Genomic DNA, 24859 nt, shown 5'->3' with positions numbered 1-24859 from the left:
TTTTTGCACTTTTCATTTATTATCATTATTATTTTTTGCTACTTGTCTTCATTACTTTGTTTCTGTTTCTTTAGTTTGTTTGTTTTGGATACACTGTTTTACCCTGCTTCTACTTTTTTGTATTCATCTTTGTAGAGACTATCATAATTTTGGAACTTGTATCCTTTTATGTCAGAAATAAGCAGTTGTCCACTGATTATCAGAAACTCTTACTTTATTTAATTTACTCTGGATATACATTAAAATAGAACCTGTTTTTACTCTGTTTTTCCATGGTAATGACTAGGTTTTAATAGTAAAATTTACCTCTTTTGACAAAGTAACATTTTTTTTTAAGATGGCTAATTTATAAAAGGCTCTTCTCTGATTCTTCTATAGGTGATGCAGAAGATGGAGAAGAATATGATGACCCTTTTGCTGGGGCTTCAGACACTATGTCATTAGCCTCAGAAAGATATGATAAAGATGATGAAGCCCACTCTGAAGGTATATGATATTTTGCTGTCGGATATACCTCTTGACATTCCATCACAAGACAATACAATGTGTAGAGGTGATGATCTTGTCAGAAAGCAGTAAGTGCAGAGGCTTCAGTTAACTTACCTTTACCAGAACCTTTTAAGGAACAGAAGAGCTCTCTCTAGTGGTTTTCTTAAGTATGTAGTTCCTTCCTTTCCTAGGAAATTTTCTTTACTAGAATTTTTAAGAGTGTTTACATCATTGTGTGAATATTATTACTAAGTTTGTTGGTTAATTTAATATTATCAGATTCTTGCTTAATTTTATTGTGCTGCTGAATGGCTTCTTGTATTATTTATTTTATAAATAATGAAAAAGATTTTTGATCTCTTTTTGAAAACTCCGTATAAAATGAGTTCATAAAATATTAAATTAATTATTCTTACATTGCCTTCTCACATTAAGACAGGTTTTCATCAAATGCTTCTTTTAATACACATTTTAATTTTTCTGGATGTCACCTAAAAATACCCCACAATATGGAATAATATCATAATGTTTTGTATTAATTGAATTAGTAGTAAAGTTGATTGTTTATCTCTTTGTAATTTTTAAAAACTCAGCAAAGTTTTGAAACTGGCTTTTAGTGTAGTGTGTGTTTTCTCTGTTATAGCCAGTTGAGTGCATCTGTATTCTGTAGACCTTATAAGGGTGATATATAGTTATAAATTAAGAATGTGTATCGATAAATTAGCCATGCATATTAATTCGTGGCACTCAAAGTTTCACGGAGACACAGAAATGAATAATGCCTTCTGCCACTGTATGATGATCAAACTGTGCAGTTCCATCTCTAAATACAATTGCTGAATGAAAATATGCTTCCTGCAACAGAGCACTCCACATTTTATGTTATCCAGATTATTCCCTTTGGAAACATAAATTGCTTTTATGAGGTATAAAATTATGTCTATTGCAGAACAGGGATAAGTCAAGTACATGCATAAGTGATAAACATTCTAACCACTGATTCAGAACAACACAATCTTTTTTTTTATATTCAGAACTTTGTACAATGTGTAGCAATAATAATCATATCCATTTTATGTTGAATTTTACATTTTGGCAAACATCTAATTTCTGTTTTTGGAGGAAGAGATTTCTTTCCCTCATATTCCCTATATTTTTTTAAAAGATGCACATTTCTCTTCAGTCACACTTATTATCTGAAACAGAGCATTACCCTTCCTAACCTGGTCTTCAAAAGCATTGCTACTAGAAAATGTTTTATAATTGATGAAATAATATTTTCAGGCAAAACTGTGAATTATTATTTGAGTTGAACTATTTTTCAGATACATTACAATGATTTGTTTTGCTTCTCTTAGGTGTTGGTAGATAGACATGAGTATGTGTGTATATGTATATAACATACAGAGATAGAATATTTATACTCGAGAGAATATATATGCACACACACAAAATTCATGGAATGTATATACTCAGAGTTTTAAAAAAATAGCATAAATTTTGAAGTATAAGGGAGTACATTATGTACATTCTTAAAAAAATATAATCTAAGAAATCCAATAATTAAATATCTATGAGAGTTAGTGTTTTGTTAGAAAAAGTGAATTGTTATTAAATTATAATGCATTTGCATAATTATATTTTCTTTATTACGAATAAATAATTTATCATGTTTGTTTTCATAAACATATAGGAAATACATCAATAGCATGAAAAAGATTTATTGTTAAAAGTTTACATTATCAGTATTTGAATATTATTTAATAACATATTTATGTATAGCATTAAATTTTTTGTTAAATATAGGTACATTTTCATTAGTGTTGGTATAAGCGATTCTTAAGCAGATTGAAAATTTAACTTTTTAGTATTATTAATTTTGGGTATATAAAAAAATCCCATATATGATAGTTTACATTCTCTTCTAAGAATATTTTAAATTAATTTAAAAACTACCACTAGGACTTTTAATTTCCACTCTGAAATGTCATCTAGTCATATCACTTTCTCTCCTTTTAATGTAGGTTTAGTATGTGTCCTCTTTCCCTTGCCGAATAAATTTTCCTTCATTATGGGACCTCAGTCTAATGATATATTAATTATAAAAAGATAATGCATTTAACAATAAGTATAACTAAATTAGCACAGGTCACCAAAAGGCCTTTTGTCAAATCAGATTGTTGTTTTGTCCTTTTGACTTTTACCTTATGGTAGGAACTAACAAAGTATCTGAACTTTGATGGATTATAAACTCTAAACATGATATGTATTTTTCATAATGCTAATGTAATTTTCAAGGTACTGAAAAGGTCAAACCTGCACATCTTTGTGTGCATTCTAAGTCTGTCTTTTCCTTTAATATTTCTTTTTCTCTGTTCCTCTGGTTCAAAAGTTCACTCAGTTCCCAAATGGCTACCTAATTTTCCAGTTATTCCCTCAAGCCATATGTGTTTTGGTTTCTTTATGGTTTATTAGGTACTGTAGGAAAGTAGCATAAGTTATATCTTCTAATGAAATTCAAGCACACTTCAGTGATGCTTCGACTTGATTGCTGGTAGCAATTAAATCACAGCCAAGGAGAATAATGCATAATCTCACAAGGTCCAGACACCCTATAGAAATTGAAAGGGGATGAAAACAGAAAACAAAAACAAAGTCTTCAAACCCTGCCAGACACACTGTTTCCAGCCTGCCTTTTTTTTTTTTTTTTTTATTGGCCAACTGCCTGATTGATAGCAAAATCATAACTTGCTGCATGCTAACAGGCAGAGTTCACTTGTAGGTTATTGTGAGCTGATAAAGGGTTAGATGGAGTTTTGATTTTCGCATTGGACCTTGGTACACCAGATTAATGGAATTTCAATGAGAGACTAGAGTAGCCACAGCTTTGTCAGAGAAACAGATGGAGATTCTATAGTCATGTCTACTCATTAATACTAGTTGCCTGAAAGGTGTGCTGCTTCTCTATACAAAAGAGTTGATATAATTGATTTTTGAGTGGTGCATCGAAAAAAAGTACCTTATTGATGACTGGAATTGCAACATAGATGGTGACAGATTTTTGTATAGTTTGTAGCATAAAAATATTGTAATTTTTTCTTCTCTCTCTTTGGAAGCACTTTTTATTTCTTGAGGGGAAATACATTTTATGACAATAGCAAAAAAAGGAGAGAGTGACATGCAAAATTAGCTTTTAAGAAAAACAGTAAGAGTCTATTTTATTTATGCACAATTGCATGACTGCTGTTAGTTTCATTTTGATGTTGGTAATATTTATAAAAAATTATAATTACTAGAAATTTCATTTTATTAACTTTGTGCCTTATCTTTTTCTGGGAAATTTGAAACAAATCATAATGGTTTCCATACTAGATCGCTGTTAGAAGTTTTATTGTATTGTGTGACTGGATATATAGAAGTGGTAATATATATGGTGCATGTCAGTAATCAGATAAAATTAGAGAAAATCAAACTCTGAACCTTAAAGAAGAATATCCCTTATTGTACATATGTTAGAATGCTGGCTTGGGCACTAAGTATTCTAACTTAGCTACCCTGCATCTCACTCACTAAGGTAAGAGATGCAGGGTAGCTTTTAGACACTCTATAGTGACTTGGGTTTCCATTTTTCTGTTCTGAAATCATTTTTCATTCATTTTTGCCATTTGTGAAAGAAGGCTTCTAACCATGTAGCATTGTGAAAAGTCCCTGAGGTGAGGTGAACAGATTCGATGAGCTAGAAGACATATATCGGCTCTACCCGTCGATGATAGGTCGAAGAATCCCAGTGGACATTTGTTACAAATCTGATTCAGTCCTAAACCATAATCACTTTGTGGATAAGAATCTGGAACCTCTAGGGTGTGAATATAGGAAGGCTAAAATGAAGCTAAAGATATAAAGCAGTCATTTATTGTCCTGGTATCTTCCTAACTAAAAATTCCCAGGTACAGGTTACTGAAAACTGTAGGCATTGCAAGGACATAGCTTTTATATGAAAAAATTCTTGGTTTAGGAATGGAACTATTTTTTAAAGCTTAGGGATTAAGAAAAAGGGCTAAGATGTCTTGACAATAATTTGTAATAGTAAATAGTGATTTTTTTCTTTTTTGGTATACTTTAAGAAAATCTAGTGTATGAAAATTTGGATTTATAAAACATAACAAACATTCCAAAGGATTGCCTTAAAAAAGATGATCTCTGGGATGCCTGTAAATAATGAGCTCTCACAATGCATCTAAAACAAGCTTAGATTTAAATCCATCGATGTGCACACACATAAATTTAATGTGTAAATTTCTACACATTGCACACCAAACGTTTGAGGAATATATCATTTTGTGTAAAATTAGGTTTAGCACTAATCTGTTCTTGTAAAAGCCAAGCAATAGATGCTTTACTTTTCTCTGGATTCTGGTGTTTAAAATCAGGAGAAAAAAGGTTCCTTCAATAACTTACCATTTAGGGTAATGGTTTTTCTACCATAGTATCATGTGATTTTTGATACTTAAACTCCTATTTTAAAATTTTATTCTGAGAATTTAGACTAGTTTGCAGTTTGCACATATCTTTGTGTACATAGCATGCATTACTGTTGCACTTGAGGGTTTTTTTTTTTTACTTTTTTTTAATTTCAATATACCAATTGCTAGCTTGTGTGTGTTATAGCAATATAAGAAAGGTGATTGCTCTAGTCCTTCTGTAATGTTATAACAAGTTTCAGGTACTTTGGTAGAGGTGAGGGGTTATAGTTTGGGGAAATAATTAAAAGTAGGAAACATTTTTAACGTTTAAGATAATAGATTGTGTGATTGGAAATATAAAGTACACAGATGTGAAATATTTTCATGATACAAAGGTATATATGAGTAAATGAAAACATAATTATTGAGAATCTTCTTTCTAAGTTTTATGTGAGTGGGAAAATACATCAGAATAAAACATGTATTCTTTTATACAACAGAATAAAATATAACAAAGTGGACTAGATAAGAAAGATCAGAAAGGTGATAATACTCAACATTATGAAAAAGTGATGCATCTTTAATACAGTAAATTAGCAGTTGTTTACACAGTCCATGAGGAAGTGCGCAAAATACCCTGATAGGGCAATGGGGAATTCAAAGATGACTAAGACAAAGTTCCTGTTTTCAAGAGACATGTAATTGAGATGGAAGGAGAAGACGGTCACCTAAAATGAGGTGGTAATTAGCAATCTAAGTTTCTATAAGGCAGAATCCAAAAATAGCAACCAGTATGTGTTACACTGTTCAGTTGATCTGGTCTGTACCTAGGCAAAAAACCAGGTTTCATTGGTTTTCCTTTCTAATTTGTTGACTGAGTCAGTCATTATGTTTTGGCATTATAGTGAATAAGCCAGAGCATAAATTTGATGCCTATATTCTGAGAGGTTGTGGAATAGATTGTGAAGGGGAGGGCAGAGCTTTAAGTGAGTTTTGCATGGTTCCTGAAATTTGCTGGAGAGAAAGTGGGAAAAGATGCTGAAAACATTTGGAACCGAAATCCAGGTCTTCATCAGTAACTGCATGTTTATAGGGGCAGTGCCTTAACTCAAGGGACTTTGGGCCCCACTCCCAGACCTTCAGGGCTCAGTACCAGGCTGGTGGTACAGGTTGTTTTTGGCTCCTGTAGAGCACTATATCTCATAAGACGTAGGCATGTAAAAGGCTTTTCTTTCTTGCTGTGTATATGTGGATTTGGCCTGCAGTCTTTTGAGTTTGGAGATGTTGCAAAATATGGCTTCCTGTTTTCAGTTGTGTCTCCTGTTTGTAACCTGAGCTAAAGGGTGAATTTAGAGTTTAGAAATCGAAAAGCAAAGGTTCTTTAAGACAGTGGACTAACAGGGGCACCTGGCTGACTCACTCGGTAGAGCATACAACTCTTGGTCTTGGGGTTGTAAGTTCGAGCCCCACATTGGCTATAGAGATAACTTAAAAATAATAATAAAAAAAGACAGTGGACTGATCAATTTGATTTCAGGGGGAGGCATGCCAACCTGCACAGGATTCTAAAGATTTTTTTTTTAAGATTTTATTTATTTATTCATGAGAGACATAGAGAGAGGCAGAGACACAGGCAGTGGGAGAAGCAGGCTCCATGCAGGGAGCCCAATGCGGGACTCAATCCAGGGTCTCCAGGATCCTGCCCTGGGCTGAAGGCGGTGCTAAACTGCTGGGCCACTGGGGCTGCCCTCTGCACAGGATTCTAAAGGGAGCTTCCCACCTCTTCCTTCCTTAGAGGTGACTGTGCTGGTGGTCAGGGTAGCATCCTCAAGGAAGAAATAGATATTTATTGAGAAATTAGTCTGGGTCTGAACTAGATTCTTCCCTGCATATTTCTTCCTTTAATTGGCTCAGAACAACCTTGTAAGGGAGATATTTTTCCTATTTTGTGGTGGAAACGGAGACTCAGTAACGTTTAGGTCTGTTGACCAGAACATCCAACTCTTAAAGTAGCAAACTTCAACTTCTCTGGTCCTTCTATGCCATGCTACTTAAAGAAGTAGACTAGTTTTTTCTTCTAATTACAAGAGACATGCATATGGTTAAAAAAGAACAGAAGGATATTCAATAAAAGTAAAAGCCTTCTCGTTCACCCCACCCTAAACTATCTATTCCCAAGTAGTCACTTGTTTCAGTTTCTTCTGTAGTTACCATAATGAGTTTGGATACTGTACTGCAGTATAAAATAGAAGTATACTCATTGGACCACCCTTAAGCCATATCTGTTTATTCCCTTTATGATAGATGAGTCTTCAAACCTCCTCTCCCACTTCTGCCTCCTGTTTTTTAATTTTTAGTTCTGGTTGTGTTTGCTCTTGACTTAAATAATGTTCTTATTCTGTAATGTGCCAACCTCCAATTGTACCTATTGACTCTTTGCTATAAAAAATGAGGAGATTTGTGCACCTAGCCTTTTTCCCATTTCTCTTCTCACTCTACAATTCCAATTTTCATAATTAAATTATTTTTGCATTGTTAAAGTCTATAACATTTGTATTTGATTCTCCTAGGTTGATTGTGCTTTGTCTATGAGTTAAGTTTTAAACATTGGTCCTTTTCCTTCCTGCTAATGGTCTTGCTCAAATGTCTGGAAGCCTTGGTTATTGCTTCACATTTAATGAGTGAAGGACCCAGTTCAAAGAGTATAGGTAGCTTATGTGGAGTTCCGTTGCTTTTGCATGTCTATTATACTGTAGGCCTTTTCCTTTGAATGAAAGGTTGTGAGTAAAATGGGCAAGATTTGACTATAGGCAACTTTGCTACAATGCTCTTAGAAGCAGAAAGGCAGACTTGGGGGGGGGTGTGGTTTCCCACAGTTGTCAAAATAAGTAGGACAGGCTCAGGGGGAAGTAGAATGCTTTTATTTAATTCCTAGTGATAGATTTTTAAGCTTCCATCCTTTTTTGGTGTTGGGGTGTGGACAATCTGGAATCTTAAGCTCTGCTTACTCAGCTTTAGTACCTTCACCAGGAGCCTTCCTCAGGGAGCTAGCACACTTTGTTCAGAGACTAAAGTTCAGAGTCTGGACACAAATGCCCTAATTGCTGGCTGCTTTTGAGGACAGAATTACTGTTCTGGCTGCTTTGATTACAGTGTCCTTCTTCACCATCCTGTTATTCTGCTTGTATTTCTGAGGCTCCTTTGGGGAAACTAGCACTTACTTTCCTTGGTGTCCTTTTGAGCTCTGGTAGCTTTTGCTATGACTTCCCCACTTTAGTCTCATCTGCCTTCTGGTTGCTAGGAATTACTCAAAATTTTTGATCCACTGAAGATACTCTTTATTACCACATTATTAGGGTATTATTCTTTAAAAACAAACGAAAAGAATTTCTGGGGGGGACTTTCAGGAGGAAAGGTTGGTGCCATCTGTGTTCCTTTTTTTTTTTTTTTTTTAAAGATTTTATTTATTTATTCATGAGAGACAGAGAGAGGGGCAGAGACACAGGCAGAGGGAGAAGCAGGCTCCGTGTAGGGAGCCTGACATGGGACTCCATCCTGGTTCCCCAGGATCAGGCCCTGGGCTGAAGGCAGCACTAAACTACTGGGCCACCCGGGCTGCCATTCTTTTCTAATAATATTAAGAGGCTGCCTTGTCCTAAAACATTTTCCCAATTGATCTGCTGGAATCATCCTTGGGGAAGAAGTATGCTCGTTGGCCACAGGACACCAGAAAGTGTCAGCCAAACCTTAGATATGCTCACTTAGAGCAAGTGCTAGCTTTCTAGAAGAACCTAGATGCTATAAGCAGTGGAAAAGAACTGTCCTTTTCCTTAAAAACGTTGTAGTCTTATTGTGGATGCAATACATATACATTTAATGTTTGGAAACTTTATCAACTTTGCAAATATAGAAATGTGTGGCATTGACACTAAATACTCTAGGAGGTCGGAAAAGGAAGAAGCTATTGTAGACTAGTCTCAATGAATATTTTAGGGGAAAAAATGGAGTTTGACTCAGAACTTTAACAAGGTAGAGTTTTAATTAGTAAAGAATGGAGGGGATAATGCTTTCCAGATAAGGTGAGGAAGTGGAGACAATAGGCGACCGAGCTGGAAGTAAGCGTCCTTTGAGGATCTGTGCAGAGACCTATATAGTTTAGAGAGATTGAAGAGGATTGGGGGTTGTGGATTGACAAGGGTAACGCATAACAAGCATTGGCTTTCACCTCAGCTCCTAATTTGGTAACTGAGTTATTCTGGCTAAGGCACTACCTTTGTGAATTTGTTTCTGTTTCTTCACAGAGAATTCCATTATTTTAGGTAAGGGAGAACTTAATTATTGAGGACTTTAAATGGCATCATGAGTTGAGTCAATAAGCAAAATGAGTATCCATTTTAGACTTTTTGAGCAAGGGAATATTAATGGTGAAAAGTGTTTTAGGAGTATTTAATTAGTTGTGGTATATAGATGGGCTGAAGAGGATGGAAACCTGTGGTCTGTGAGGTAAGACTATCCTCTTAAGCCAGATGTGAATTGAAGAAGAACTGGAAATGAAAAGATACATCTGAAGGAGGATGGACAGGACTTGGTAAGTGGATATGTGTAGAATTTTAAGAAGAGAGAAGCCAAAAAAATAAAAAACAAAAAAATAAAAAGAGAGAAGCCAAAGATAATTACAAAATTCTAACTTGGATAGCTGGAAGAATCAACTGAAATATGAACATGGAGAGAACAAGTTGGGTGGAAGTTGCAAATGTTGATGAGTTTGGGTCTGAATAGTTGAGTTCGAGGCAACAGTGAACATCTAGACTTCCTGGTAATTATCTAGATATATGGGAATAGAGCTTAAATAAGCCTTATCTTATTCTTCTCTTTCTAGTTTCATTCTTTTGGGGTTGATATGGGATGAGATATACCCCAGTCACTTGAAAAATGAAGCACAGTAGTTGATACACTTTTTTTTTTTTCAAAGAATTTATTTGTCAGACACACACAGAACAAGCCAGTGGAGCAGCAGGCAGAAGGAGAGGGAGAAGCAGACTCCTTGCTGAGCAGGGAGCCTGATGTGGGGCTCAATCTCAGGACCCTGGGATCATCCAGGACCCTGAGATCATGACCTGAGCTGAAGGCAGATGCTTAACTGACTGAGCCACCCAGATGCTCCAAAGCAAATAGTTGAGAACAGCTTCTGTGATCATACCATCTGGGTTAAAATACTGAGCTCTTCATTATTGATCTCTGTGACCTCCAGCAAAGTTGTTTGACCTTTTTGAGTTTCCTCAACTAAGACACTGAGAATAGTAACACCACCAATGTCCTAGGGCTGTCATGAGGATTAAATAGGATAAACATATACAGAGCTTATAACACTTCCTGGCCCATAGTAAGGACATATTAAATGCAAAGTTTTATTGACTTCCAGCCTATTTATCTAAGGATTGTGTTAGATAAATGCTTCTTTCTGTGTTTGACATAGCTATGTGCCTGAGGTGTTGTCTATCTTTTGTACTGTTTAACTCATAAGTTTCACAGGATTTTTCACTGGATTTTATAGGATTTGCAGTTGGAAGTTTTAGAGATTGATAATAGATGATCATTTTTTGAATTGAGTGTGTTGAAAACAGTTACTAGTTCAGTTTTCTATAATAAATGGATCATTCCTTTGCTAGGAACCATTCTTTCTGTGCCTTAACTTTTCTCTATTAAACAAATAATGAGATTATGAGAAAAGAAATTTTATACTTGGGAAATTCTGTGGATAAGCATCGGGAGCCCATGGAAGGAGTCACTCATTTTGTATATGAACTCAATAGTCAGTTACTAAAAAACTTGCAAACTTTTGAGAATATTTTAATAAATTTGAACTATATTAGAAGATTCATATATCTATACCTGGAAAAATAACAGTGGGGAATAAAGTGGCCTGAAATTATTAGGGAACAAGGGTACCAGTCAGTGTCTCATTTTCTTCATTTCAGAGTCAAATGGGATAAGGTTAAAGACCATAACAGGTCTAAATAGAAAGAATAGTACACACAACTCAGATGCAAGGCTGGAAAGCCATTAAAAGCAAATAAATGCTCGGTTAATAAATAGAACACAGAGTGGATGAAGGCAAAAATTGCTTTTTAAAAATTTTTACAAAGATTAAACATGGAATACAGTCTTTGGGATCTGCTTATCAAAGTATTTTTTCAAAATTAAGAGTTGTTATCAGGGTCCTTGCTTCAATGCTTCAGGGAAAATGGTATATACATGCTGTAGATTTAAAAATAATATAGGTACTATTAAAAAATGTCTCTGTAAGGAAGGTATATGAATCAACTTGAGTAAATTATTTTTTGAAGGGCTTTTCTCCTAAATATGAATAATGCCTTGCAATACGGAATTGGGGGTGGGATTGAAGTAATTCCTTTATTAATTCTAAAATTATGGCTTTTGAGAAGATATACCATTATTACATTAAAAGGGAAGACTCATTTTATAGAGTCCATCAACAGTCTGGTTGTAGAGTCTAGGATTCTGAGAGTATTATATTTTTAAAAAAATAATCCTATTGTGGTAGATTAATATAACCATAGAATTTACCCATTGAAATATAAAATTTAGTAGTTTTAAATAAATTCACAGAGTTGTGCAAGCAGCACTCCAATCAATTTTAGGGCATTTTCATTGTCACAGAAAAGAAACCCTATTCTGTGAGCAGATACTCCCTCTTTCTCCCCCATGCCCCATGGGCCTAAGAAACCATGACTGCTTTCTATCTTTATAGATTTTTGCCTAATCTGGACATTTTTATTTAAATGGAACCACAAAATATGTGGTCTTCTGTGTCTGGCTTCTTTTACTTAGTATAATGTTTTCGAAGTTCATCTGTATGGTAGCATATATCAATACTTCATTCCTCTTTATAGCCTGATAATGCTTCCGTGGTATGGATATCTAGTATTTTGTTTGTCCATTCATCAATTGACAGACTTTTGATTGTTTCTTTTTTGGCTATTATTAATAATGCTACTATGAACATGTGTGTCTACGTTTTTTTATGTAAATTAATATGTTTTCATTTCTCCTGGGTATATACTTAGTGGAATTGTGGGTCCTATGGTAACTCTGTAAGTTTCACTTTTCGGGGTATTGTCAAACTGTTTACCAAAGTGCTATATTATTTTGTGTTCCCACCTGCAATGTGAGAAGGTTTCCATTTCTCCACATCCTCTTCAATACTTGTTATCATCTGTTTTTGCTTTAGTCATCCTGGTGGGTGTTAGGTGGTGTCTCCTGACAGTTTTGGTTTGCATTTCTCTCATGACTAATGATGTTGATCATCTTTTCATGTACATATTGGCCATTTGTATATCTTCTTCAGAGAATGCCAACTCAAAGCCTTTTCTCATTTTCCAGTTAGTCTTTTTAAGAGTTCTTTATATATTCTAGCTACCGGTCTCTTATTTAGGTATATGATTTGTGAATATTTTCTCCAGTTCGGTGGGTTGTCAATTTCACTTTCTTGATGTGTCCTTTGAAGCACAAAAGGTTTTACTTTTGATGAAGTCTAATTTGTCTTTTTTTGTTGTTGTTGTTGCCTGTACAAAAGATGTCATGTTTAAGAAGCTCTTACCTGACTAAAGATTCTTAAAGTGTTCTTAAGGCCAAATTATTTCTTAAAATGCTGAGTTCTTTTACTCTAAAGAGTTATGAGATTAATATAGTAGTTAAAACAGGGACATATTCTAGCTCATCTTTGATGCTATTGTTGGTGCATATTTTAAAAATTGTGCAAATAGCAAAAGGTAATTTTCTTGCCGTGTCTTTCAGCTCAGTGAACTCTTGAATTCTGTAGCTTTTAGCATCCTTTTAAAAAAGGATTTTTTTTGCCTGTGATATTACTTCTCTCATTTCTTGCCATATGTATTTGTTGTATTATAAATATAAATATAAATGTCTAATCACATGAATCTTCTTTCATGTCACTTTCACTTCACTTTAACAAATTATTTCAGAGAACATGTGATCGAAGTACATATTTTATTCATTTACTGGCTTTTTGTTGATTTTTCAATGTAGTTATATGGGCAGGATCTAAAGGGTACTGGGATCATTGCTAGAAAATTGTTACTATGGTTGGCTTTCAAAAAGCAAGTTGATTTGTTTCTTTAAATTCATCTCTTCTTGTTTGTTAAGGATTCCTCCCCTGCTCCCCGCAGGTGTCAGTCACCAAACTTAGCAGTCTTGCCAGACAAGGGAACTGAGACACAAGGAAGCTATGTGAATTACCCAAGGAGTGCTTGCTACTCAATGTGTGGTCTGCAGACTGGTCTGGATCTGTGATCTATTTGTTACTGGCAACAACATCAGTACAGAAGTTGAGAGTAAACACTTAGAAATGTTTATAGCATTTTTGACCTTCTGCATTATCCCCATATGTGGTCGTGATTTTTTCCTATTAATTCACATTTATTATATATTTCAATTGTTTATTTATTTATTTATAACTACAGTAAAATTTGTCATGTTTTGGGGAAGAAAACTCTTCACCTCAGCTAGAAGCGTTGATCTAGAGTCAGAGAGATAATGAATTACAGTAGTCTCAGAACTCTTAACCTTTGATTTTTGGTTAATTTCTCAGGAGCCCTGTATCTTTTCCTGTATCTTCATCTATAGTCACAGTCATGTTTAAATATTAGATCATTGTAACTATGGAGAAATTTTAGGGATCCTAATTCCATATTTCTTGTCAAATATACTTAGAAATTCCAATGTTACCATCGGATATTTAATTATACGTTTTCAGGGAACCCTGGGTGGTGCAGCGGTTTAGTGCCTGCCTTTGGCCCAGGGCGCGATCCTGGAGACCCGGGATCGAATCCCACGTCGGGCTCCTGGTGCATGGAGCCTGCTTCTCCCTCTGCCTGTGTCTCTGCCTCTCTCTCTCTCTCTGTGTGACTATCATAAATAAATAAAAATTAAAAAAAAATTTAATTATACGTTTTCATGTGGAAGTCCTGAGAACAGTCTCCAGACTTAAATGTTAGGAAGCACTGGTCCAGTCTCAAAGCTTTGTAATTGGAATAACCAGCAGAAATGTTAATATAATTTCAATACCATCTAGTTCTTTTCCATGCCTAAAAAGCAGAAACAGATAGTCATCTTTCAGACTCTGTCAGAAAAGTAATTTCATCTCAGAGATATGCTTTTGTGTCATTTTGTTTAAATGTCTTTAAAAGATTCTTCTTACTTTTTTTTTTGTGCCCCCTCTGAGGTACAAATTTACTATTTTGAACATGTCATGCCTATCACTTTCTTTTAACACCAAAGGAGGTTAATAAAAATAATATTTTAATATAAAAATAGTGAAATTCTTACCATGGGAACAAAGAAACACATATATATTTCTTTCATTGAATAGGACTTGTTTTGGTATTGGTATCCTGGGATCTATGTCTTGCGATCTATGTATGCTATAAGCCTCTAATATGCTTAGAATAGGATTTCTTTGCTGAAAGAAAATGTGTTTTATAGGAGGTAAAAATTGATTTTTTAAAATATAAGTAGGAAGAAAGGGTAATGATGTATGTTTTAGGCAGAGTGCTAGATGGAAAAAAGTTTAATTCAACAGATTTTACTGTTTGTTTTGTTAGACTGGGGGGAATAAATGATTAATAAGACATGTCATTTCCTTTAAGGATCTTATAGATTGGTAGAGGAAAGAGAGATATAAATATCAACTCTAATTCAAGGCAGATTGGTGTAATTGTGCTGTAAGACATATAGAAAGAGAAAAAAGATGATAATTATGATCGGAATGAAGACAGCTGTGGTAGTGGAGGTGGCATTTCAGCCAGGTCTAGGAGAACAAGAAGGCTTCTGATATGTGGGACACGGAGGGAGTAGCATTTCAGATTTGTGAAACAGCCTGGTAAAGGGATGTATTGGTTCAGACTCTTTCAGTGCATGGGATAGAAACCCAGTGCAAACTGGTTTAAGCACATTTTATTTTACTTTTTAAGTTGGCTTCATGCCCAGCATGGAGCCCAATGCGGGGCTTGAACTCACTACCTGGGATCAAGACCTAAGCTAAAATCAAGAGTCAGGTGCTTAACTGACTGAGCCACCCAGATGCCCTTCCAACTGGTTTAAGCAAAAAGAAGAAAGAGGAATTTATTGGTACACCTATGATAGAAGGGTAGAGTTGGAGTCTTGCTTCATGCCCACCTGGATCCAGGTGAGTATTCAAACTGTAATGAGCATTCTCACTAACATTCTGCTTTCTTGTGTGTAGATTCCTTTAAGATGGCCATTAGCCACCAGCCACTGGCAGCTTCTTAGTTATTTTCTGTTAGCTCAGCAGCTCTTATGGAAAGAGAGATCTCTGAATAGTTGTAACAAGTCCTTGGCTTGGGTCATGCGTATTTTGAATCAATCACTATGGTTTGGGTAGGGGATGAAAGGTGGGGGACGTGGGGGATGTGGTGCTGCAGTTGGCCAGAACTGGGTCATATGCCCAAAAAGGAATTGGGAGGATGGGGGTGAGGTCTGTCCCACCCACCCTACATGGAAATTGGGAGAGGTGTCATTCTCCACAGGAAAATTGACATAATTTGACTGAAGGAGAGAAGCAAGTCAGGGCAGGCAAAGCCAGATACCTATTATAAGGTGGAGTATTCTGAAACTTTAGTGCTGTACATGCATGTGTAGAGAGGTAGGAAAATGAAGGACTGGGATAGACAATATTCTTAGATACATAGCAGTAGGGCGCTGGTTAGAGGAGAGTAATGTCATTAAAGTAGTAGGTTAAAATAATTACTTAGCTTGCTAAATCTTGAATTGATTTATAGAGAGAAGAGCTGGAGGCAAAACGAAAGATGTTAAGAAGGCTAACTGTCTAGACTGGTTAACGTTTTTTTTTGTTGTTGTTGTCGTTTTAATCTCCAACCTTTCTTTAGGGTTGATTTTCCTGTTAGTGAAATTTTTTGTTTTTTGCTTTTAATCTGTTTGTTCTTTGACTGTCTTATTATTTATCTCTTTCTAGCAGTATATATGTAGAAAGGATTACTTAGATGAAAAAACTGTTAAAAATATAAGGGCTTATAAATAGGAAAAATATAAAATATTACAAAATAAAGGCTTAAGTGGGTGGAACAGTTGCCTACTTTAAAAAAATTATTTATTTATTTGGGAGAGAGAGAGAAAGCATGAGCGATGGCGGGGGTGGGGGCAGAGGGAAGGAGAGAAGCACACTCCCCACTGAGCAGGGAGCCCGACTGCAGGGGGATGCTGGGCTTGATCCCAGGACCCTGAGATCATGACCTGAGCCAAAGACAGATACTTAACCGACTGAGCGACCCAGGCATCCCAACAATTGCCTACTTTTTAACATATATATAAAAGATAGGATTGTATGCATAGCTAAGCAAAAATTATATTTTTAGGTTATTTGAATTTAATTTGTCCTTAATAAATCTGCCTTTTATTTTTATTATTTTTTTCTAATTTGTATTGTTTTACCAAAAACATGGAGGCAGTTAACAAAGATAAACACATTACTCAAAGGTTAAAAAAAAAACAAACAACTTAGGAAATCAGGGATGGAAAGAAAGGAGGTAGGTAGGAAAAATAAAGTGAAACTAGGAAGTTCACTTTATGGAACTAATAAAGTGTGAAATGCATACCCTCCATACTCTAGACTTCTGCTGGAGACCAACCACTTACTTTGGCCCTTAGCTTTCTATCAATCAGTGCAAAGAGGGAAAACTGATCGGATGCATGATTTATACCATCTTTGATATAAAAATAAGTAAGATGCCTAAAAGTAGTACAGGACTTACTAGTATTAGAGCCTATGAAATTTCAAAGAGGCAAAAAAAAAAAAAATGCTATGTGATGTGATAAATTAAACCTTCCATAATACTTCAGTAATACTATGGAGTTCTTCCTTAAAAGATCTATCCACACAAGTATAGCATAATGCCAAAGCAGAGTTTAGGGCAAGTCATTTGATATGGAGTCAAAATAACATGGGTTGGCAGCCTACAGTTCAGGGGGAAAATCCAGCCTGCTATTATTTTTATAAATATTTTATTGGAATACAGCCACACCCATTTATTTACATATTATCTATAGCTGTTTTTATGCTACAGCAGCAGTAGTAAGTAGTTATGACCGAGACCAAGTGTCCTGCAAAGCCTAGAATATTTCCTATCTCTGATCCTTTACTGAAAATGTTTGTCAACCCTGGTTTACATACATTACTTCTTGATAGATTAGTTTAAAATTAAGATAGCATATAAAGTATTCAGAACAGAGGTCTCTATCAATGTATTTTGTTTGGCCAAATCAGTAGTTAGTTTTTTGAAAATTTGTGCTAACCCAGAAAAATTCCTATTTCTGCCTTTTCTGGAAAAATTGGATGGCAGGCAACACTGGATTTGAATTGTGTTTGTTATTCACTTTACAGACACCATCTCTTTCTAATCTGCGTTCCGGATTACTGTGTTACCTTCCAGTTCTGATCTCCTTCACATACTTTTTTGGTGACTGGAGAGATTTTGGTTTTGGCCCCTGAATTAGAAGAAAAGCCAAGCCGTACACTCTTCAGCTGTTTTCAAATATATTTCTTAGAATGGTACTGGACAGCAGAGAAATTTAGGATATATTCTTTTTTTTTTTTTGAGATTCTATTTTTAAGTAAAATGTCTACACCCAAAAGGAGGCTCAAACTTACAACACTGAGATCAAGAGTTGTATGCTCTACAAACTGAGCTAGCTAGGCACCCCAGGATATATTCTTTGACTACTACTTGGAGTGTAGTTATTCGGTGTTACTTATAGTTATATCTTTTTAGCCAGCAGAATTAGAGGTAGGGTTGATGTTCTTTTAAGAAGACAAGGAGCTTATCAAGGATATGTGCCTACATAGAAGACCAACACACCTGTATGTGAAAGTGGGCTAAGGGATTTGGACCAGACTAAATTTTCCTTAGAAAAATAATTCTAGGGCAGCTGGGGTGGCTCAGCGGTTTAGTGCTGCTTTCAGCCCAGGGCCTGATCCTGGAGACCTGGGATCAGGTCCCACGTCAGGATCCCTGTATGGAGCCTGCTTCTCCCCCTGCCTGTATCTCTGCCTCTCTCTCTCTCTCTCTCTCTCTCTCTGTCTCTCATGAACAAATAAATAAAATTAAAAAAAATAATCCTAGTTTTATCCCAAGAAAAAGACAGTAGTAGTTGAGGGCCAAATGGCTCATCTCTTATATTTACTATTTTGGCTCATCAGTTGTTGTATTTAATTAAGGTAATAATGTAAAACGGGTAGATAGTGGATTAAGCAAGTAGAGATAAGAGGAATTGTGAGGAATATATCATAAGACAAGTAAAAATTTAGTCTGTCATAGGAGGGGAGCTGGAAGCAGAGGAAGGAGGCAGGGGTTGGTGCACTTCTCGGGAGAGCAGGCCTGAGAAGGACCTGGATGGCGGCTTGTGGTCGGTCACCTGAGGGATGAAGACAAGGGACAGGGAAGGGTAAGTACAGAGAAGGAACATAGGGAAGAAGCAAAGGTAGACTTCAGGTTAGACCTGTGACACTGTCAAAGGTGAACGGTGATACTCAGATTCTTTTTTCGAGGAAGTGATAGCATCTATAAAGAAAATGGGAAAGTGGATTAGAGAGATCAAGTCTGTTGAACTTGAGGGAGTATTGAAAAATTCAGTCAAATATATTTCAGAGGGAATCTGAGATATGGGATAGAGATATGGAGAATCATTGATTTATTTGCCTAAACATGTTGAATGTCATGAGAAAGATAAGACTTGCCAGAGATCATAGAAGGAGATAGATTAGGGGGTTCAGAATAGAGACACCTGCTCCAGTTTTCCTCACTGGTACACCAGGAGACTTACTGCTTCTGCTTTTGCTTCTAAACATGTGATCCTAATTTATAGAATTTTAGAAGCCATTAATTACTTTCATTCTTTAGTATGATTATATAGATATGGGGATATATTCTATCTTGATAATCTTCTTTGGCATTCATTTGAATCCTGTTATGTTCTTAGGTTTTTTTTTTTCCTGTTTGTTTTTATTGTCTGATTATTTTCTTTCTTGTAATTCAGGCATCGTGTTTATTAACTGTGTTTTGCCTTAGTCACTTAAACAATATTAAGCAATATTCAGGGCAGACCGGATGTACTTCTATTAACTGGAAACTAAATTTTGAAGGGCTTTAAAGAGGATAAATTTTATACTTTATTACATCAAGGATCAAATTGTATTGTAGTTAAATGCATGGATTATGGCATCACATATACCTGGGTTCAGTCCCAGTTTGACATTATGACTTGGAAAAATTATTTTCTTCCTAAGCCTTAGTTTCTTAATTGATAATACTAGGGATAGTTGTAGCATCTCTTAGGATTGTTATAAGGGCAAATGACTGCCTAACACATAGGACTTGCCCATTATTAGCTCATGGTTATTATAATGTCACAAGGCATTGGATGATTAACTTGGTTTTAATGTATTTTTTCACTGGAATTTTAAAAAATTGAGGTATGGGTTGATATAAAACATTATCTTAGTTTCAGGTGCACAATGGTAATGGTTCAGTATTTGTATACACTGCAAAATTACCTGGAATTTAACCTATGTTTGAGCCTCGGCAGTTTACATTGTATTCGATAGTATTTCATTTAATCTTGTCATGTTGTTAAACAACTAAAAGATGAGTTGATAGCTCTAGGATTGTTTTTATGATTTAATATTCAACTTTTTCCTATGAATATGGCAGGCACTTTAATGTAGTTCACACATGTCACAATCTGTGTTAAATTTCAGTGTTCTGTTTCTTTTTTATTTGGGTGAATTGTATTTAGCTTCCTGTCTCTGTCAGATAATAGGGAAGTAATGAAACAATAGTGTATGAATTTGATAAAAATGAGGCTTAACCCTGAGAACCGTTAACAGGATTATTTTGACAGAGAGATAGCAGTGCAATCAAAATGTGTATAATTTTGAAATTCTAAATGGCTCCATTCTTTGGTTGGATACCTGCATGCTTGGTGATCAACAAAACCAAGATATTTAGTGACTATAGAGTTTTATATTAAGACAACATTTTATAAATCAAGTTCATTTAAAGTGTTCTAGGAGGTAACTTTTAAGAGAACTTGTTAGTGGATCCTATTTTGTAAAAGGAAGAATTAATTTTTGCAATAATCATTTCCATTTTTAAAACCAGCTTCTCAAATAGTTGATTCTTTTTAAGAGAAATAAACCTGTATCATGTGATTATATGTTTCATGATTAAATAAAAAGTCTTACTATTGTTGTCTTGAATTTAATCCGCTAGAATTCTGATCCTGATATCTGCAAAGTTATCCTTTAGATGGTAAAATATATGAAATATAAGTTAGTGTTGCTCTTTGTATGCATAATATTTGCATTTTATTTAATAGTATCTCCTTTAGTTAAAATTGTTCCCCAATATATTTTTTCTTGCTCTGTTTTACTACTTATTGAGCTTTTATGAAGTGTCTGGTATCATGAACTATTTCTTCTCTGTTGACATTATTTTAAATCCTGTACAGTGGGATCCCTGGGTGGCGCAGCGGTTTGGCGCCTGCCTTTGGCCCGGGGCCCGATCCTGGAGACCCGGGATCGAATCCCACGTCGGGCTCCCGGTGCATGGAGCCTGTTTCTCCCTCTGCCTGTGTCTCTGCCTCTCTCTCTCTCTGTGACTATCATAAATAAATAAAAATTAAAAAAAAAAAATAAATCCTGTACAGTATTCTCTGTTTTGTCTGATTTTCATCCAACATTAAAATACATTTTAATACAGTGTGTGAATACAGGCACTTCTGTAAACTAGCTGTATTCCCCTGAGACTATAAAAACATTGCTAGTCGGTTATTTAGTCCAGAAATATGAAGGTGGAACAGCTATTTATCCCAAAATTGTGGTGAGGGAATGTGTCCTAAGAAGTTGAAATGTTGAAATGCGGATGTCCATTTTAAGGTTTATAACAGCATTTCAAGCAAGCTATTTGAAGTATACATATACAATTTTAGTTAGATAAGGGAAAGTGAGTTAGGTATAGTTTAGATAAAGCATATCCTCAGAGATTAATTTTTCGATCCCTGTGGCTGTCAGTGCCCACAACAGGGATTCAGATAGTGCATTGAGCAACTCATGTTAGCAATTCATTTCCTGTCCTTCTGCAATATGCTAGAAAATGTATTGGAAAAGGTTTCAGTGAACATCGATCAAATTAGTGTGTACCACTGATTTGACTAATCCTTTTCCAGAAGCCTTGTAAATTCAGTCCTTGCTTTTACACTTACAAACTAATTAACCAAAAAACTTTTTCATCTTACCAAACTCATTTATTAATGAAACCTAATCTGTTGCTGATTGATTTTTGAGACATCCAAAGTCTGTCTGTCAATGTAATTGTTAATATATTAAATGAATCAACATATTTATATTGTAAAATGATATATTCTTAGAATTAAAAAATCAATACTCTAATTTTTAATCTTTAGTATCTTAATATTAATTTTCTTATTTTTCAACCTACTTAAGCTAGAGTAATACAAAACGGCTGTATACATACATTGGCAATGGTAGGCCAAGGAAAGGTGGTAATAAACCCCCCCCCCCCCCAAATTTTCCCTCAGCATAAACTTTGCCAGTCACTGCTGAGTATATAACCATTTTACACTTCAAAAGTATGACTAAAAAAAAAAAAAAAAGCAAAAAACCAAAAGTATGACTAAAACTCATATTAAATTTCTCATACTTGCATAAATAACAATGTATATTATCTTTCTCCTATCATGATTTGACTTTGAACATATCTTGAGATGTTACTGTTTTTTTGGCATTCTTTAGATACCACAAAGTTGGAAGTGCCTTTTTTGTGTGTATAAAAAGTAAATGAAATCTTTTTTTTTATTAAACATCTATGTCAGTTGTTTAGTCAGACTATCATATGTAGCCATTATCTACCCATAATTCTTTTTTTGGAAAATTATATAGAATTTTTACACATGCCATCAATGAATGAAATGCAAAAGAAAAAAACAGAAAAAAAAGATAGCTTTATTTTTCACTACAAAGCCATAGTTAAAAATACCGCAATACTCGTTGCGTGTGGATCTTATGCAGTTATGTCAGGTTATCATGTCCTTTGCTAGGGCCTGTGATGGAAGATTGAGATTATCTTTTACTTTCACTACCTATTAGTTTATCATCCCTACATTAGTTGGGACTATTTAAACCTTGAACAATTCACTGGTATGGTATTTAAAATCCACTATTGGGTATGATAGGAAAGATGTAGGGAGTTGGTGGTAATTGATTTATCCCCATCATACTGAACCTCCCGCTCCTCTTCCACTTTGTCCTCCCTTGGGCAATAATCACAGGGTCGAGCTGCCAATCTGTAGACTTAATTTTTTCCAGCAGTACCATCTGGCTCCTTGGCACCAGAAGTTATATTGGTTCTTTGTGGTTGCTGCTGAATTTGTCATATTCTTAGACAGCTGATGGGATGTTTCTTGCTATTTGATCCTAATTTTCTTTTAACTAATTATTGATTTTTATTTAGAGAATCTTCTTTAGCCATTTATGAGCTTGCTAGAATTTTATGGTGAAAAGAATAGAATGTACCTAGACAAATACTATGTGTCATCCTTGAGATTCTCCTCTCTGTATTGTGTTCTAGCTAGTTCTTTAGCAACCCTCCCTTTCAAGAGAGATTAATTTAAAGTTAATTGTGGGGGTTTTCTGTTTCATTTAAAGCCTTCTACCTCTGTTTAAGAATTATTTCAATGTGTATTTAAAATCCTGTTACGGTTGCTGTCATTTCCCAATAATGATTATTTAGAAATCCCTGTCAGTGGCAAAGATAACCTTCTAATATCCAGCAATACTTTATCCCATTTAAAAGAATGACCATTTGTATATACCTTGTGTTTTATTTTGTAAATGATGTGGGTTTTTTTGTCATGCCTAATAACAACTATAAACAGTTTAAAGGAATAGTTGTGAAAAAGCACATCTGAGTTTCAGTAATTAAAAAAAATTGCTGAAGCACACATTTCAATACACTTAAGCAGTTTTTTTCATATTACATAGTAAACTGTACATGAAAGCAAAGAATTATTTGATTTTATCTATTTGTTTCGAAAGTAAAGATTATAAACAAGAGTTATTTATTGCTTAAAGTCTTAAAAGCAGCTGCGCATAAAGCAGTTCATTTTGACAAGTATTTATCATATTAGATTGTATTCATTTTTGAAACAAGTCTTTTAGAAAGTTTTAGAGGTACTCATTCATTATGAGTTCTTCTCCTGAGTTTACATTAGGTGTTATTAATCTACATTGGTTATAATATGACAGGATACTTGTATGTTAGAAATAATGATTTCATATCCTTATTGTTATTGGTATGTGGATGCTAGTGAGTTGGCTTGGATTATTTTAATACCACTATACTAGAACCCTTCTAAAACCTGAAAAACAAGCCTATTAAAAACCTACTAAAAACTGGACTCTGTAGAACATTTTCATTTTATGTTAGATAACATATACAGCTAAATTGCTGTAATTTGGTCATGTTATGATGTTAAATCCAGTTGTTTAATTGCTTTGGATTAAGTATATAGAGAAAAAGGAGCAATGAATGTCACTGTGTAAGAAGAGCTAAATCAGATGTCAGTGAAATGATTCATGTGCTAACTGGAATAGTTAACATGCATTTTACTCGACTGTCTAGCAGGAGGAGGTGGGCTATAGAAAAATGAATTCTTCACTAAATAATTTACAACAATTATATCAAATTTTAATAACTTCAGCTAGGAAGGCACACATGATTCATGTTCTCACAATCACCTACATTAGAGATTAATTGTGCTTTCTTTAAACAAAAATGTAGTCTTATAAATGTTTTTAATTGGTAAATCATGATTAGTTTTATCTTTATAGAACAGCATCATTTGATCAGTTCTTAGCTATAACTTAATGTGAAGCTAAAATATTGCAGCTAATCTGTTGTCTCAAATGCCAGCTCATTAGAATTTGCCCTAATATCAAAAAATGCTCTGAATTGTTTGTTGTCTTTATCTTAACTCAAATATGTAAAGGGGACAGTAGAGCATTTTTCTTTGGAATCACAGAGAGTTCAGTGACCTTTCTGTGGCAAATTATGTAGAAAGAAAATATTTATATTCATTTAAAATAACCTCCGTGAAGAAATAGTCTCATTACCCTGTTTGATCAATTTCTTGTAGCCTGAGCTGTAGCATGCTGCTATTGCCATTGGTTGATGGAATACACTGAGTAGTGGCTAATGGTGATGGTGCTCATCAGGAAGGGTTCAGCCAGCGGTCAGCAACAAATAATTCAAGACTGTTTCTAAGTTTGTGGCTGGTGGAATTTGCTTCTTGCCCCAAGCCAGCGGCATTGCTGAGCTGGGCTATTTGATTAGAAGAGAGGCATATTTGCTTCTTAGCAACTGCACATTTGCACAACCCATAGTCCTCTACTGCCTCTAAAGGTTTTCCTTTTGTGATGGTAGAATAATACTTTATTGTTGATTGATAGACAAAAGAGGTTCTAATCCAAGCAAGCTTATAGCCATTTTTGTTGTTGTTGTTGTTGGCTTTAAAAATTTTCACCTACACATAACATTTTTTGAAAAAGTATAGAATAAATATATATATAACGTAATAGGCATGGAAAACCCCAACAGTTAGAATTTTAATATGCATATTAGCAAGAAGGTTTGCACAGCATGAATACAATCACATACTGTTACTTCTTGCCCAGCAGGTTCAATGATAGGAAATCAGTTCTAATCCCAGTGTATGTTTGTACATGTATTTTTCCTGTTCTGGGTGTTTGTATCTTC

At 34.9% G+C, this 24859-nt stretch overlaps 1 protein-coding gene across 6 annotated transcripts in view; it reads left to right on the top strand.

Moving 5' to 3' along the window:
* Positions 1 to 24859, top strand: part of SKAP2 (src kinase associated phosphoprotein 2) — a 174626-nt gene that overhangs the window by 18890 nt on the left and 130877 nt on the right. For all 6 annotated transcript variants that reach the window (XM_025993099.2, XM_025993100.2, XM_072764619.1 and 3 more), the window contains exon 4: positions 379 to 486. In XM_025993099.2, the coding sequence (XP_025848884.1) occupies positions 379 to 486 (108 nt within the window). The remainder of the gene's footprint in view (positions 1 to 378; positions 487 to 24859) is intronic.

This window comes from Vulpes vulpes, chromosome 7 (genome assembly GCF_048418805.1).
Source record: "Vulpes vulpes isolate BD-2025 chromosome 7, VulVul3, whole genome shotgun sequence".
In the NCBI taxonomy this organism is placed as follows: domain Eukaryota; kingdom Metazoa; phylum Chordata; class Mammalia; order Carnivora; family Canidae; genus Vulpes; species Vulpes vulpes.
Note: the sequence above shows the minus strand (reverse complement) of the source record. Positions and strands in the feature narration are given on the sequence as shown.